The sequence below is a fragment of the Quercus robur genome, chromosome 10 (genome assembly GCF_932294415.1).
Source record: "Quercus robur chromosome 10, dhQueRobu3.1, whole genome shotgun sequence".
In the NCBI taxonomy this organism is placed as follows: domain Eukaryota; kingdom Viridiplantae; phylum Streptophyta; class Magnoliopsida; order Fagales; family Fagaceae; genus Quercus; species Quercus robur.
The window spans coordinates 41,983,045-41,999,487 of NC_065543.1; the positions used below are offsets into that span (position 1 = coordinate 41,983,045).

At 34.5% G+C, this 16,443-nt stretch overlaps 1 protein-coding gene across 1 annotated transcript; it reads right to left on the minus strand.

The window, feature by feature from the left end:
• Nucleotides 1-7,284: 7,284 nt before the first annotated feature.
• LOC126704177 (NEP1-interacting protein-like 1) lies at nt 7,285-8,001 on the minus strand. The gene has a single exon (XM_050403201.1). The coding sequence runs from the start codon at nt 7,999-8,001 to the stop codon at nt 7,285-7,287; it is 717 nt and encodes a 238-aa protein (XP_050259158.1).
• Nucleotides 8,002-16,443: the final 8,442 nt, after the last annotated feature.

Consider the following 16,443-nt stretch of genomic DNA (forward strand, 5'->3'; position numbering starts at 1 on the left):
CTGTTCGACTGTGCCAGCTTGTCGGAAAAATTTGTTAAATAGCGTAATTTTAGGAAATATTTGTTAAATAGCAGCTAATCAAACTTAATTATTTATGGAGTATATTTTTGAAACCCGAGTTTCAAAAAATTATCACATAATTAAATAATTAAATAAGTTTGACTCGATTTGTTTTTTTTTAAATGTTTTCAAAAATCATGTTGTTTGGCATAAGAGGCCCCAACTCGTCTCTTTGGTTTCACTGAAACGACATCAGTTTGAGGTTGATTCGGTAAAAAAACAAAACATGTTAGCATAGATAATGTGTCAATTAATACTAGAAACTAACTGGGAAGGTGGAATTACTAATAGAATCAAACTTCAAGGTGTATATTCAAAATTTTGAAATTTTTGGGGGTAAAATCCAAACCATCCCAAATTTCAGAGATGTAATTTGCAATTTACTTTTTTTTTAATGAAAGAAACTATTATAATAATTAGTGAGCTATTTAAAATTCTAAATTAATTATCATAATATAATATACTAATGAAGGGTTTTTTTTTTTTTTTTTTGGAACAAAGGTAGTAATAGTATTGATTAATTTTTGCCAAATCAGAACACACAAATGGTTCTAACAATACCAAGCACTTGGCCAAACCACACTGTCTAGGAAACGATATTTCAATGTAAAATGTGTTAAATTCATTTGAAAAATTCAATAAACCATGTGATAAAGAAGTTGAGGGTTTAAATTGTTATTAGATTTTATTTGCTACTTTTAAAATCACATAATTTAATTTATTACTTTTCAAAACATTAGTATTTAATTTGTAGCTTTCAAATTTTCATGATTTATTTTGTTACACTCCTAAATTATAAGGTCTAAAACGTTGGTCAAAATCTGAAATAATTTTAGATGTTAAAACTTATAATATTCACATGCTTATGAGCATTTTGTTCTCAAAATTTCCATATTAAAGTTTTTAGAATTCTAAACTGTTGATACAGAGGATTCTCAAATTGTTTTAAAAGAAATAACATTAATGACTGAATAGAAACAAAAATAAGTTATACCAAACTAACAAATAAATATGATATTTGTCTTGTTGTGAGAGAGGCATATTAAAAGAAAGGCAAATAAGACATAAACGCAATTTTTTTTTTTTTTTTTTTTTTGATATAAGATAGAATTTCTACTCTAGCCTAATCTAAATGTATTTGTGTGTGAAGCTTCTTCTTAGAGATTTGAATCCTGGCCGGCCCTTGCCCCCCTCACACCTTACAAGCACTTATACTTGTAGACTGACCAACGCACCAAGGGTGTACGGTGGTACATAAATGCTATTCTTGATGATCCATGCAAATTACACGAAGAAGTTAGTCCTTTAAGGTTTCATAAAATCAACAATAATCTTTAGAATTTGATGAAACCACAATTTAGTAATATGTATATTTCCTAAATTTGATGAAACCACAGTTTTCTGATGCAAGCTTTGTTTATGTTCTTGCGGCTATGCACTGCAATTTTTTTCTTTGGTATATAATTAAACCACAAATCAATCAATATAAAATTAAATTACAAACCACCTACATTACACAATTAAGAATAGGTTAAAGTGGGTTGATCCAACCAATTCTTGATATGTAGTGTTATCTAAGAAAAGAAAGACTACACACAAATGAACCATGTATAACATAATGATATAAACTCTTCTCCTTCACATTTTTCTTTTTCTCTATACGTTGAGCCTCTTGCTCTATAACAACATTTAAATGCCTCCTTGTCTTCTGAAGGGATCAATGGCAAGTATGCAAAGCCTAAACAGAAAGAAAAGGAACACCAACACATGATAAAGTCACACTGTAGGTATTCTAGATCCGGTTAAATCCAATTCAAAACTTTCCAAAAGAATTTAAACAAAACGGTCTACCAAAAGTAATTTAAACTGATTAATTCTAAATCTGAACCCAAAAAAAGATTCAAAGCCAGTTATGTATTTTCAAGAGAATGAATGCATCATAGTTCATTGGTTTTAACTTAAACTGCTTAATCCTTTAATCCAAATCCAATGGTTCAAAGCCAATTATGTATTTTAAAGAGAACGACTGCAATAGGTCATTGGTTTCAACTTAAATTGCTTAATTCTTTAATCCAACTCCTGAGGTTCAAAGTCAATTATGTATTTCCAAGAGAATGATTGCATAATAGTTAACTTTCATTGGTTTCGACTTAAACCGTTTAATTCTTAAATCCAAATCCAAAGGTTCAAAGCTAACTGTGTATATACGCCACATCATAGCTATTCTATGCGGCAAATTGTCTTTATTTACATGAATCCAGTGGTGGCTCTAGGATTATTTTCTAGGGGGTTCAATAAGAAACATAAATGATATAAAATCTAAAACAAAAGTAAACTTAAATATATTGACATCACAAAAAAACCCAAATAAATGAATTTTTTCGATTACCTTCTATGATATTTCATATTTTGAAATTGTTGCATGATATCTTCATTATCAATTCTACTAGTTACATTTTTTTCACTATACACAGCCAAACAATCATTCAACCACTTATCTCTCATTTGATTGATTGAATATATTCGAATTTTTTAAGAACTAAATGGGCTTTTTATAAGGTTTAAGAATTAAGATTAACATTAACAAATTTATATTTTTGTTGTAGCGCTTTTTTTTATTTATTTATTTTTTCAAAATTTAGATCAAATTAGTTTGTTATTGAACTTTTTTTGTGTCTTTAAAAATGTCAAGATATTGTTAAGAACATCATATTCAAGCTTATTTCAGTTGTGTTTAACAAAATTTTAGAATTAGGGTGTTAAAATTTTTATTTTAGGAGGTCAAAACAAAACAATTTTTTTTATTATAATATTTTTTATGGGCTAGTTCAGGGGGTTCATTTGAACCCCCTGGGCTTCATGTGGAGCCGCACATGCATGAATCCACAATTTTTTCTTTATTGCTACTGTGTCGTGGCAAAGTGTGCATTTATGTGTGGTACTACCATTATTAATACTATAAAACAGTACAACAGTATCATCTATACAAAATATGAATATTTTTCTTTTTTGTTCTTTTTCCCTTGTCTAGAAGATTCCATTTGTAGCTCAAACATGACTGTGCCTTCTTCTTTGTTTCTTTGAATTTTTTGATTGAAAACCTTAATTTCAATCTCCTTCAAAGCACTATGGTTTTATTTTCTCTATATTCGCTTAGATGAACGATCCAAAATGGACCATCAACATCATCATTATCAACAACAACAACAACAACAACAACAACAACAACAATGGCGTCCCATGCCAATCCCCAACTCAAATTCTCACTTTCTATTTTGCTCTCCCTTCAATCAAACTCAAAACCCTAGACCCCAATTCGAATTGCAACTTTTGCCCAAAGTCTACCCCACCCACCATGTCATAGAAACCTTAGCTTAGATAGAGAACCCTACAATCGATTTCATTACAACAATCTTACAATATATGGATTCACATATGAGTCTGATAGGAACTCTAATAAGAGGCATAGGGTTGTTGATATACAAATTAATAATCAAAAGGACAAAACTTAGGTACAATACTTTAGGTGCCGTTTTTTAGGTTCCCCACTTAAGATTGAGTTATGTGGCTACTTAACTAAAAAATACACTTCAATCTCATAAGGAAAAACCCACATAACAGAATCTTAAGAGGAAAACTTAAGGAACAGCATCTAAATATTGTACCTAAGTCATGCCCTAATCAAAATTCTATTAGGTCTTTTGATATTGATAGTGAGCTCATGATGACTCCTTTGATGGTGAACTCACTCGTATTTGTGGGTTTTGAATTCCAACCCATAAAGCAAACAAAATATAGGCCGAACATAAATGGGCTAATATTTATTTGAGCCATTATTTATAACTAATAAGTATTTGTTTTTTTCTAGCCCAATATAAAACAAAGCCTAAAAAATAGCCCTCAACACCAAATATGCTTGCAACAAAGGCGAATGAGTATCTGAACGAATTCAAAATGGCCATGGGGCCATTATGTCCAAGGTCAGCCCAATAAACATTATTGGCAACCACTTAGCTCAATAGGCTCGAGGATACTAATTAGAGAGAGGAGAGAGTTACTAATTGTGGCCATGAGTGCACATGGGCTAACACCACATCTTCCTTGAAGATGAATTAACATATGAGACATTATTTTGGAAGGTGACTCATTGTTAATAATTATGATGATTCAGTCCAAGTGGCCATTGTTAGGGACACTTGGTTTAAGAAGCTAAACAAAGATTACATTATTTTTGGTCTTGGATAACCTATCATACAAGACACGAAGCAAACCCAACAGCCCATACATTAGCTAGGCGTTCTCAGTTTGTAGAGTGCAACTAAATACTGATGTATCTGCCTTAAGTTTTAGTCAATGAAGGTTACTATATATCTTGACTTTAAAAAAAAATAAAATTACAGATTTTAAAAAATAAAAACATTTAAAAGTTTGTTTTTAATTTAAACTGCTTAATTCTTAAATCCAAACCCAAATACTAAAGGTTGAATTCCAATTATGTATATTCAAGAGAATGAATGTTATTAAAACTCTCTAACTGAGTAATTATGTAAAAAGGAAGCAACTAAAATAGAAATTTTGAAATTGCATTCCCACAAAAAAAGAAAAGAGACAATTAATCAAGAAAAGATTAGCCTAAGAGTTTTGAACTCGCTCTCACGATTTCAAGATCTTGGTACAAAATTTTTTAGGCGTAAATGTACTTTTAGTCCCTACATTTTGACTTTTTTCCATTTTAGTCCCTACATTTTATTTTTACCATTTTTAATCCCTAAACCAATTAATGCAGGATATTTAAGTCCTTGAAACACTATTTCGTCAACCAACTTACGGGGAAACTGACGTTGGCATTAAAATATTATTAAAAAAATTATTTAACATTTTTTAAATGCCAAAATTAAAAAAATTAATTACTCAATTTTAATTAAAAAAAACAAAAAATTTTATTTTCTTTCAAACAAAAATTTTTCTTTCTTTTAATTAATATGATTTTTTTTTATTCCAATCTTTTTTTTCTTCAGAAGAACATATTCATGTTCTTTATGTTCTTCCCCATATATGATTCATGTAAGGACTCAATTTGTAACGACCCCAAATTGGTTTATTGGGCTCGAACGTTAAAGGCCCAAACAATAAATTTGTAGAGAGTGGGCTGAAAGGCTAGGCCTTGGTCACCGGACAGTGGTTAGTCATGGTGTTCATGGTGGACGCACAGAGATGAACTAAGTTTGTCCATGGACCTTGTCTATTGAGCTTAATGTTCTTATTATTCCTTTCACTTTTTGGGTACCATTGTTTCAGCCTCCCTTTTTGGCGTATGAATCTTTACATTATATAGTCCTTCTCAGTTGATCCTGACCTTCCATCTGTCAATCAGGCAGGTAACTACTCGAGTGCCTGTCCCATCAGCCGCCTGCCCCCACTTTCTGTTAGTTGCAATAACCGAAGCCACACTATTCAGGGGTCTTTTCCCATCAATGTGGCTAGGACGTTTGTTGGCGCATTTAATGCGGAGGTGACATCTTTCCCTTGAACCACTCCCACACTGTACCTCCGTGTGAGTCCCATTCTACTCGCCTTTTCTTCTGGGAGCGCTTTGGAGGCTGCCTTTGATAACGTGTCGCTCTTCCCTTTTAGGCCTCGGGACACCGAGGACAGGGTCATCCTCGGCTGCACCTCTAGGCCATTTGGACTTTCGCTGCTTGTCCTCGGCAACTACTCTCCTCGGCGCGGGCCTTGGGCCCTAATGGAAAGTGGGTCGGGACCACAAATTCTCTGGCCCCACAATTCATATTCTTACCAAATTAATCCTTATTTTCTTATCATTTTCTTTTCCTTTCTTGTACTTTCTTTATAACCAAACACATCAAAACAAAATAAATAAATAAAATTTCTTTCTTGTTTTTTTTTTCTTTTCATTATTTTTTTTCAGAAGAACATGTTCATGTTGATTGTGTTCTTCCCTATGATTATCTCCAACAAAAAACAAACCCTAAACCTAGATCCTAACCAAACCCCAAATCCATATCCCCAATAAAGCAAACCTTAGCCTTCAAACCCATAAATTTTCTTGGCAAACAAACACAAAAAAAATCCACTGGAAAAAAAAAAAACCCCTAATCACCACCACCGAATCAACCGAATCATAGAACATGAAGATCAAACCCAAGCAAAAGAATTGAAACAATTGAAATCTACCACTAAAAAGTAAGATTAAGACCCATGAAAAACAACCCCACCCATGCCGTCCATCAAGCTACCAGATCAAACAACTGAGACCCAAAATCCTTCAAACAACTGAGACCCACAATCCATCAGCCAAAAACTGTACAATCTTGATCACCAGATCCACCTCCGACCCACTAAAAGCAAGTCCCACCACAACCCAACCTTTAGAAACCCAGCTAAATAATATTGAAGAAGGAACAAGATTGAGAACTAGTGGTGGCGCCGATGACATGGAGCTAGTGATGGGTGGCAATGGTGAAGGGAGTCGGTGATGGGTGGTGTCGAATAGGGTGGAACCGGTGATGGGTGGTGATGAAGACGGTGGAATTAGTGATGACTAAGAGAGAAGGGCTGAGGGTAGGTTGGGTTGTGGAGAGAAATTTGATTGCCATGATGCATCTCATTGCTAGATCCACAATATCCTTCAAACCCATAAATTCTTAAACCCGATCTCTTTCTTCTCAACCCAGCAAATGATTTCTTTCTTCTCAACCCGATCTCTTTGTGTTTGTAAATCTGATTGATTTTATGGGTTTCGTAGCTAAGGAAATACAAGAAAAGAAAAAAAAAATATTGATTTTTTAAATTTCTGGGCAAGGTTTGCTGGGAAGAAAACGGAGAACATGATTAACGGGAAGAACACATGTTCTAGATTCTTCATGTTCTTCCCAAAAAAAGAGAAACAAAATTAATAGAAAATCTTTTCTTTTCTTTTTAAAAAAATAAGAAGGTTAAAAATTTTATTATTATTTTAATGCTCATGTCAGTTTTTCCGTTAGTTGACTGACAGAATGGTGCTTCAAGGACTTAAATGTCCCGCATTAATTGGTTTAGGGACTAAAAGTGGTAAAAATAAAATGTAAGGACTAAAATGAAAAAAAGTCAAAATGTAGAGATTAAAAGTGCATTTGCGTCAATTTTTTATAACGGCTACTATTCTAAAATACAAACTTCAATTAACAACTTATCTATACAAAGAAACAACATTGACCCAAAACTCTAAAAGGCATAATGTGGCATTGGGTATCGGCACAGAGGACAGAAGTGACTTGTCTGCAACCACTTGCCGATACATTTTCCGTGATAAACATGTGAACACGGCATGCTAGTGACTTCGAAACCTATCTGAAACTCTTGCAAGCAGATGCTACATTCTTGAATTGAGTTAGAGTTTGAACTTGGCTGAAACCTAATCTTCTCCAAGGCCTCAATAGAAGATTTAGTCGCTGGAATGGACTTGGACTTATAAGTCTCCATGGAGTCCAAGACTATGGTATCGTAATCGAGCACCAAATCCACAATAGGCGCCTCTATTTCCGTTAACTCCACGTATATTATGTCCACAACAATGGGCATCCTCGATGTCCCAGCCAATCCAGCAACTTGTTGTACCATAGTACCATGATCTTCCACTGGGATCTCGAACTCTCTAAGCAAAGAGTACAAGCAACCACCATTGATATCTTGCGACATCACTTCATGTTTGGAAAGCCATAACAATCTTTCAATATCGGATGTAATTTCTTCGTAGGAAGACACTGGTTCTTGGCTGTTGCCGATGTAGTTCTTCTGTTGATTTACCTTAAGCATGTGAAATTCGATGCAGAAGACTTTGGACTCGTCGTCCACCTCAATCTGAGGTTGTTGCTGGTTGGTGGGTTGGCTTGGCCGCTGCCATATCTGGAAATCAAAAATTCTGAAGAAGTTGCAAGGCATGGTTGAATGTTTACTTGGAAAGCAACGAACAATAGGGAAAGGGAAAGAAAACGTATATAAGAGGAGGATGCTAATATGGTAACGACTTCAAGAATCTGAGAGTTTTTGAGACCCAATATATGCCTAGGCAAGTATATATCGGTGTTGGGAAAACCGGTTTGGTCTCGGAATAGAGTTCCAATTCCTAGTCGGATACCAACTAAAGTTACCAAGAAGGCAAGAAGCAAGAAATACCCACCCGATTTTCTAACTTTATGCTTAAGGAAATAAAAAAAAATTAAAATCCACCAGAATATATTTCCTATCTCTACTAGATTTAGGAAATTAATTAATAATATACTGTCTTTGTTTTCCAATTTTTTTTTTTTTTTTTTTTATAGGAAAAAGATAAATACTTGATTTAGATTTTATTATTATACTCAAGATTTTGGGTAAGGTTTAGGCCCAATGTGTAGTTGCATTAGACCTACTAAGATAATGACACGTGTTTAAAGATGGACACATAGTTTTGGGCATATATTACCATCATGATAGATTAGTGCAATTGGACACTAGATTTAAGGGAAATCCTTGAAATTTTAAAATAAATAATTTAGAATCATAATAAACATTAACATCTTAAAAAAAAAAAGCTTGACTATGATCATTTTAATATATTTATTTAAATATTAATAATGAAACAAATTTAATTACTTGTTTTAAAATATCTAAATAATTTTTTAATAAAGTTACATTAAAATCATCAATACAATTTTATTTAAAAATAAAAAATTTTATAAAGAGTACAAATAGCAATTGTAGGGAGTGGAATAGTCACACCCCGGACTTGAAGCCCAAGGAGCAATTGGGCCATGGGAAAGAATTGGGCCTAACCTATGTTTAGAAGGAAAGCTCGATGGACAGCGAATCATGCAATGAGAATAGTAAGGTCATCCCAAGCGTCATGGGAAAAATGAGTGAGGCAAAAGATTAGTTCCTGTGAAGATGATGAGGTGCTACATTACCCGAGGTGAGGGGTGTAGGTGGTCCACGTATGGTTACTTGAAGATTCCTGAAACCATGGGAAGGTTCAGGAACATGCAAGAAGGTTGAAGATCTTTACCTTCGCGTCAGTTATGAGGTTCTTACCTTACCTCTGCCGCATTAAATGCAAGTGAAACAGCCTGAACAATAGCAGCAACCCCCAGAAGTCAGAGTTCTAGGATAAGGGAGAGGAAGAATCTGATAAAGTGGAGAAAAATATCCCTGAGGTTCTGGTAAACAACAAGACAGCTGTAGCGATAAGAGCAAGGATTGAAACTATAAAAGGAGGAGGAGAGGTAAAGTAAATGGGGATCAGAAAAATCTTCTGGGAGGGAGAAATAGAAAGAGAGAAACAGTAGCACTAAGGGTGTCACCACAAGAACAGTATAGTTTCTAAGTTTAACACTTGTAATTGTAATCAGGCCAGAAATGGTGATAGAAATCCATTGCTTGTGTTTCCCATTGTGGAGTGTATATTCCTTGTTGATTGTTTAAGTTGTGTTAACTATTGTTGTAGAGATTCGAGATAGCCTCCTCGGGGGAGGGGCCAAAAATCAGTGTCCCTATAGCAATTTTTACACCATAGCAAAAAAAAAATTCATTGGGCTCATTTGTTTTCTTTTTTTTTTTTTTTTTTTTTTGGTCTAGTTAAATTTTTTTCACAAGTCAAGAAAAGAGAGCACAGATTTGTTGTACAATATCTAATAGTTAGGTGTTAGAAATTTGCAAAACAAAAGAATAGAGTTTTTCTTTCTTGTTCTTTTTTCCCTCTCAAGAAGCTCCCATATCTAAAGCCCACACATGACTCTGTCTTCTTCTATATTTATTCAAATTCCTGATTCAAAACCCTAAACTTCAATCTCCCCCAAAATTCTAGGGTTTTATTCTTCGAATCAATCAAATCAAGATCCAAAAAATGGACCATCACCACCACCATCAACAACAACAACAATGGAGTCCCATGCCAATCCCAGGTAACATCTGCCTCACCTGCTCAAATTCCCATTTTCCATTCATTTGTGTTTGCCTTGAGGGAGAGGAAAAAAAAAAAAAAACTTATTGGTTGGAGGAGCAGAGGCAAAAATAGATTAGTGGGAGGGATAGGGGCAGAGTGTGTGTTTGAAAGAGGGAAAGGGGTAGAGTCAAAGCCTCTAGTATTAGGGGAGGGAGAGAGTAATTTTTTTCTATTTTATAATAATTTAGTTTAATAAAAAATAAAACGAAAAAATTAAATACAAATAGTGATGTGGAAAATTGTAGAACTTCAAAGTTTATGTGGCACAATATAGAGAAGTCAACAAATAGTCAAAGGTTTCGATTATGTATTATTTATAGATAATGACATAAACTTTGCCCCTTCACATCTCGTTCTCTCTCACTCTCTCTCTCTCTCTCTCTAAAAAAAACACTTCTTTTGTTATACAACAACATTTAAACGCTTCTTTGTCCCTTTGAATGGATCAATGGCAAGTATGCAAAGCCTTAACAAAAAGAAAAGGAACACCAATACTTGAGAAAGTCATACTGTAGGTATTCTAAATCCAGTTAAATCTACATCAAAACTTTCCAAAATAATTTAAACAAAACAGTCTACCAAAAGTAATTTAAACTGATTAATTCTTAAATCTGAACCCAATGATTAAAGGTTCAAGCCAATTATGTATTTTCAAGAGAATGAATGCATAATAGTTCATTGGTTTTGACTTAAAATGTTTGATTCTTAAATCCAATTCCAAAGGTTCAAAGCCAACTATGTAATACATTCCAGAGAACAAATGCTCATAAAGCTCTCTAAGTGAGTAAGTTAAGAAGAAGCTACTTAAATACAATCTTTGAAATATTCAATCCAAAAACGAAGAAGAAACAGTTTAAGAAAAGATTAATCTTTGAATTTCAATCCTACCACTACAAAAAAACATTGCTATAGGCATATCTATAGCAACATTTTAAAACACTAGGCCTATAGTAGCGTTCTACAAACGCCACAATAGGTCTATTAAAAAAAAAAATCTTAAAAGACAATTGAGAAAAACAAAATATTTTAAAAAGGACCTATAGTAGCGTTTCGGAAACACCATTATAGGTTTTCGTCTTACAATGGGCCTATAGTGGCGTTTGTAAAACGCTGCTATAGTTTAACCCCTAAAAAAAAAAAATTTGAGGGACCTATAGCAGTGTTTAATAAACACCACTATAGGCACTTTTTATTTTGGTTTTTTTTATTTTTTTTTATTTTGGGTTTTTTTAATAAGGACTTATGAAAAAAAATTAAAAATGACCTATAGCGGCGTTTTACAAACGTTGCTATAAGTCCTGGTCTTACAATGGCTTTTAGTGACATTTGTAAAACGTTGTTATAGCCTAACCCCCGAAAAAAATTAAGGGACCTATAGCAACTTTTAATAAAGGCCATTATAGGCCCTGGTCTTACAAGGGCCTATAGTGGTGTTTAGAAAATGCTGCTATACCCCAACACTCAAAAAAAGAAAAAAGGACCTATAGCAGCGTTTAATAAACACCACTATAGGCACTTCTTAATTTGGTTATTTTTTTTATTGGCTGAGTTTTTATTTATTTATATATATATATATATATATATATAAAAGGACTTACGAATAAAATTTAAAAAGGACCTATAGTAGCATTTTACAAACGCCACTACAGGTCTTGGTCTTACAATGTGCCTATAGTGGTGTTTGTAAAACATTGCTATAGCCCAACCCCCTCAAAATAAATTTTAGGGGCCTTTAACAACGTTTAATAAACGCTACTATAGGCCCTGGTCTTACAAGGGCCTATAGTGGTGTTTGTAAGACCAGGGGGGCTAGGGCCCTCCCGAGTTTTGAAAAAAAATTCCAGAATAATAGTACTAAAAATAGATTAAAAAAATAAAAATTTAGGAAGAAACTTAATTACTAGCCCCCCAAATTTTTTTACAAAAAATACATATAACAATCCAGTTTTAAAACCGAGCCCATTCTTTGTTCCATAAACAATTTTGGTAAAAAAAAAAGAAAAAGAAAAAAGAAATCACTGGTTAGTCAGATTCTTATTCCGAATTAAAGTAGGACTTCAAAATCTAATTAAATTAGGACTATAAAATCTAAATAAATACACACAAATCACAACATTAAAGTCACAACACATGGTAAAAGAAAAAATAAAAAACTTCACAAATACAACCCAAACCTCCCAACCCGGTAACCCCAAAGATCTAAATTTCCTTAGCCACAACAACTACCCAAAGCAGCAAGTAGTCAAGCTATCTTCTCCTCTGTTGCTCGATCTATCTTCACTATGGACGTGTGGTAAGTTTCTCACTAGTCTCTCTATTAGAGTCTTTGTCTATCTTTTATCTTAATATTTGAGGTGAAAGTGGCTAATGGTGCTACCATTTAGACTCAAGGTATGTGTGCAAATGTTAGAGTTTCTATGCAAGGACATGCCTTTGCAGTGGATTTGAATGTTCTGCCCCTAGGTGACTGTGAATTGGTTTTTAGTACCACAATGACTTTGGTAGGACTGCACCCTACTGATCACTCTCTACAAGAAGGCAAACAATTCTTTAAACAACCTGTGAGAAAGGGCATTCTTTTGTAGATTATGTCCTTGAGGTCTGTCACTACATCTTCCAAACCTTGTGACCCTGCTATTGAGCAACTCTTATCTGAGTTTGCCTCAGTATTTGCCACACCTATTGGTTTATCTCCTTGTAGAGGTCATGAGTATCAGATTCTTTTGAAGGATGGTATTGCCCTATTTGTCAAAGACATTATAGATACCCACATTTTCAGAAAGTTGAGATTGAGAAGATAGTAACTAAATTGTTGGAAGTTGGTTCTATTAGACCTAGATAGAGTCCATTCTCTTCTCCAATGTTGTTAGTGAGGAAAGCAGATGGCTCTTGGAGAATGTGTGTTGACTATTGGGCTTTGAATTAGGCTACAATCAAGGACAAGTTTCCTATTCCAGTGGTGGATGAGTTGCTTGATGAGCTTGCTAGTTCCACAATCTTTTTAAATTGGACTTAAGGTTTGGAAATCACCAAATTCGTATGAGAGAGGAGGATGTTCATAAAACTGCTTCTAGGACACATGATGGACATTATGAGTTTCTGGTTATGCACTTTGGCTTGACCAATGCTCCATCAACATTTCATTCTTTAATGAATGATGTATTCAGGCCTTTCTTGAGGAAATATGTGCTGGTTTTCTTTGATGATATTCTTATTTTCAGCCCATCCTTGGAGTTACATCTTCAGCATCTCAAAATTGTATTGGAGTTGCTGTTGCACCATCAATTGTATGCCAGGAGAAGTAAATGTGTATTTGGCAGTTCAGAGGTGGAGTATCTTGGTCACATCATTTTTGGCTAGGGTGTGAGTACTGATCCTAAAAAAACTACTACCATGGTGTCTTGGCCTTTCCTTACATCTGTTAAAGCCTTGAAGGGTTTTTTGGGCTTAACAGGTTACTATAGAAAGTTCATAAAGCATTATGGACAGATAGCTGCCCCACTCACTACACTCTTGAAGAAAAACTCTTTTGTTTGGTCTGATCAGGATGAGGTTGCCTTCCAACAACTTAAGGTTGCAGTGAGTCATCCTCCAGTTTTGGCTTTACTTGATTTCAATCTTCCTTTTACTATAAAGTGTGATACTTTAGGTTTGGGTTTAGGGGCTATCCTGATGCAAGATCAAAGGCTTATTGCTTTTCATAGCCAATTGTTTAAAGGAAAAGCCTTACAACTATCAACTTATGAGAAGGAGTTACTTGCTTTGGTCATTGTTGTACACAAGTGGAGGCCTTATCTCTTGGGAAGGCCTTTCATCATCAAAACTGACCAACAGAGTTTGAAGTAAATTTTAGAGCAAAGGATTGCTACACCTGCTCAACAGAAGTGGTTAACAAAGCTCTTGGGTTACTTGTTTGTGGTGGAATACAAGCAAGGGTGTGAGAATAAAGTTGCTGATGCTTTATCTAGGAGATTAGATTTAGCTTTTGTAGACTATTCCATTGCTAGTGCAAACACTCCTACTTCATTATGCTTGATCTCTTTTCCTTACCCTTCTTGGATTGATGAACTCAAGACAAGTTATCAGTTTGACCCAGTTATGTTGTCCTTGCTTCAACAGTTACAAGATGGTTCTGATAGGCCTAACTTATTTTCTCTGCATAATGGTTTGATCTTGTATAAAGGCAGGGTGTATATGAGCCCTTCTTGTGGATTGAAGTTTAAGGTCCTTTAGCAGGTTCATGATAGTCCTTGGGCGGCCATTTAGGATTTCTGAAGTCTTACCATAGATTGAAGCAAGATTTTTATTGGGTTGGTATAAGGGCAGATTTGAAGAAGTATATAAGGGAGTGTGGGGTGTGTCAGCCAATGAAGCATGAAACTTGCCATCCTGCTGGCCTGCTCCAACCCTTGCCCATACTTGATAAGCCTTAGACTGCAGTGAGCATGGATTTTGAGGTGGGCTTGCCTAAATCCTAGAGATTGGTTGTAGTTACGATAATGGTGGATAGGTTAACCAAATATGTTCATTTTATAGGGTTGTCCCATCCTTACTCAATTGCTAAAGTGGTTGCTCTATTTGCTCAGCATGTCCTCAAGTTACATGGCATGCCTACTTCCATTGTGTCTAATAGAGATCCTATGTTTACTGCTATGTTTTGGGCTTAAACTTCAAGGTGTTCAACTTGCCATGTCATCTGCTTGTCATCCTCAATCAGATCGTTAAATTGAGGTAGTAAATAAAAGCTTGGAGTAGAGTGATCTCCTTACAAGTAGTAGTCTATTGCTATAGGGGGTATAATAAGCTTTCCCCTCGGTTTTTGGTCCTTACAAAGTTTTGGAGAGGATTAGAGAGGTTGCTTACAGGTTGGATCTCCTTGCTGAGTCTACAATTCACTCTATGTTCCATGTGTCTTGCTTGAAGGCCAAATTAGGCAATCACAACATTTCAATTTCTATGTTGCCTTCTGTCAACTCTCAAGACATCCTCACTCTTGAGCCTGCAGCTGTACTTTAATCCAAATCTCATCAACTTGGGAGGAGGACAATCACTCAGTTACTCATACAATGGCAAGGAGGTTCAGTTGAAGATGCCACTTGGGAGGACCTGTTTTGTCTTCAACATCAGTTTCCTCATCTTGGGGGCAATATGTTCTAATGTGGGGAAGTTATGTTCGGGAACTAGTTAGTAGAATGTGTGATTAGGATTGTAATTGAGTGGCATTGTAACTAAGTAAAGCTGTGTAGCTGTGCTATGTTAGTTAGTAAAAGTTTTGTTAGTTAGTTGCAGTTGGGTTGTTATTAGTTAGTTAGGTTGTTAGTTTTGGCGGGAAGATTAATGTGTTGTATAAAGATGTGGGATGATATGAAATAAAGAGGAGGAAGTGTATTAATCAAATTTCCCTTTCAGTTCCATTCTATTCTCTCTCTCTCTCTCTCTCTCTCTCTCTCTCTCTCTCTCTCTCTCTCTCTCTCTCTCTCTCTCTCTCTCTCTCTCTCTCTCTCTCTCTCTCTGCTAGGAGTTAGTTACCCTTAAAGTAACTAATAATCTTTTATTCAATTCTTCCTTTCCTTTTCCTTTCACTTTCCCATTCTTCTTTCTTTATATTCTGATTAACCAAAAGCCTAACAGTTGCTGCACAACTGGTACCACTTGAGAAAATGGAAAATCTTTGGAGATTGATGGCTTCATAAGCAAAAGCAATTCTTCTGGTCCTTCTTTTCTAAGTCTAGCAATTCTGATTAACAGATCCCAAAGTCCTCCATGGTTTTGGTTTTTAATTGTTTGTTTAATTGATAGTAATGACTTGGGTAATTAAATTAAATTATTATATACTTGTTTATTCTATCAATTTGAGATATTGAGATTATAAAATTCAATTTGATCAGGATTTCATATTGCAAATAATTTATGAGGAAACTATCTACAATTGATGCATATATATATATATATATATATATTTAAAAAAAGTGTTCTAGACTTAGAGGTTAATGCTCAATCATCTGTCTCAAATGTTGAAACTTCAAGTGCTGGAACATTGAAATAAAATTTCAAATGCTAAAATTTCAAGTGGTGAAACACCTAGAAAAGGAAATTGCTAAAACCTAATCTTCTCCAAAGCCTCAATATAAGATTTAGAGGCTGTTTGGATGTGATGGAAACTGAGTTATATAACTCAGTTTTCATCATCCATAATCCAAATATTGTGGGACTCACAGAATAAAGAATGTTTGGCTTGGTTTTTTAGTATTGTTTCCATCACTCAAAATTCAAAATTGATTTTCAGTGGCAGTTTGGTAAATAGAGTGACCAAAACTGGTTTTTTGTTCTTTTTAATTAATTTTTTTTGGTATTCTATTTTAAATGTTAAAATGAGTTTTTTCCTGTGAACTGATGTTGTTGAC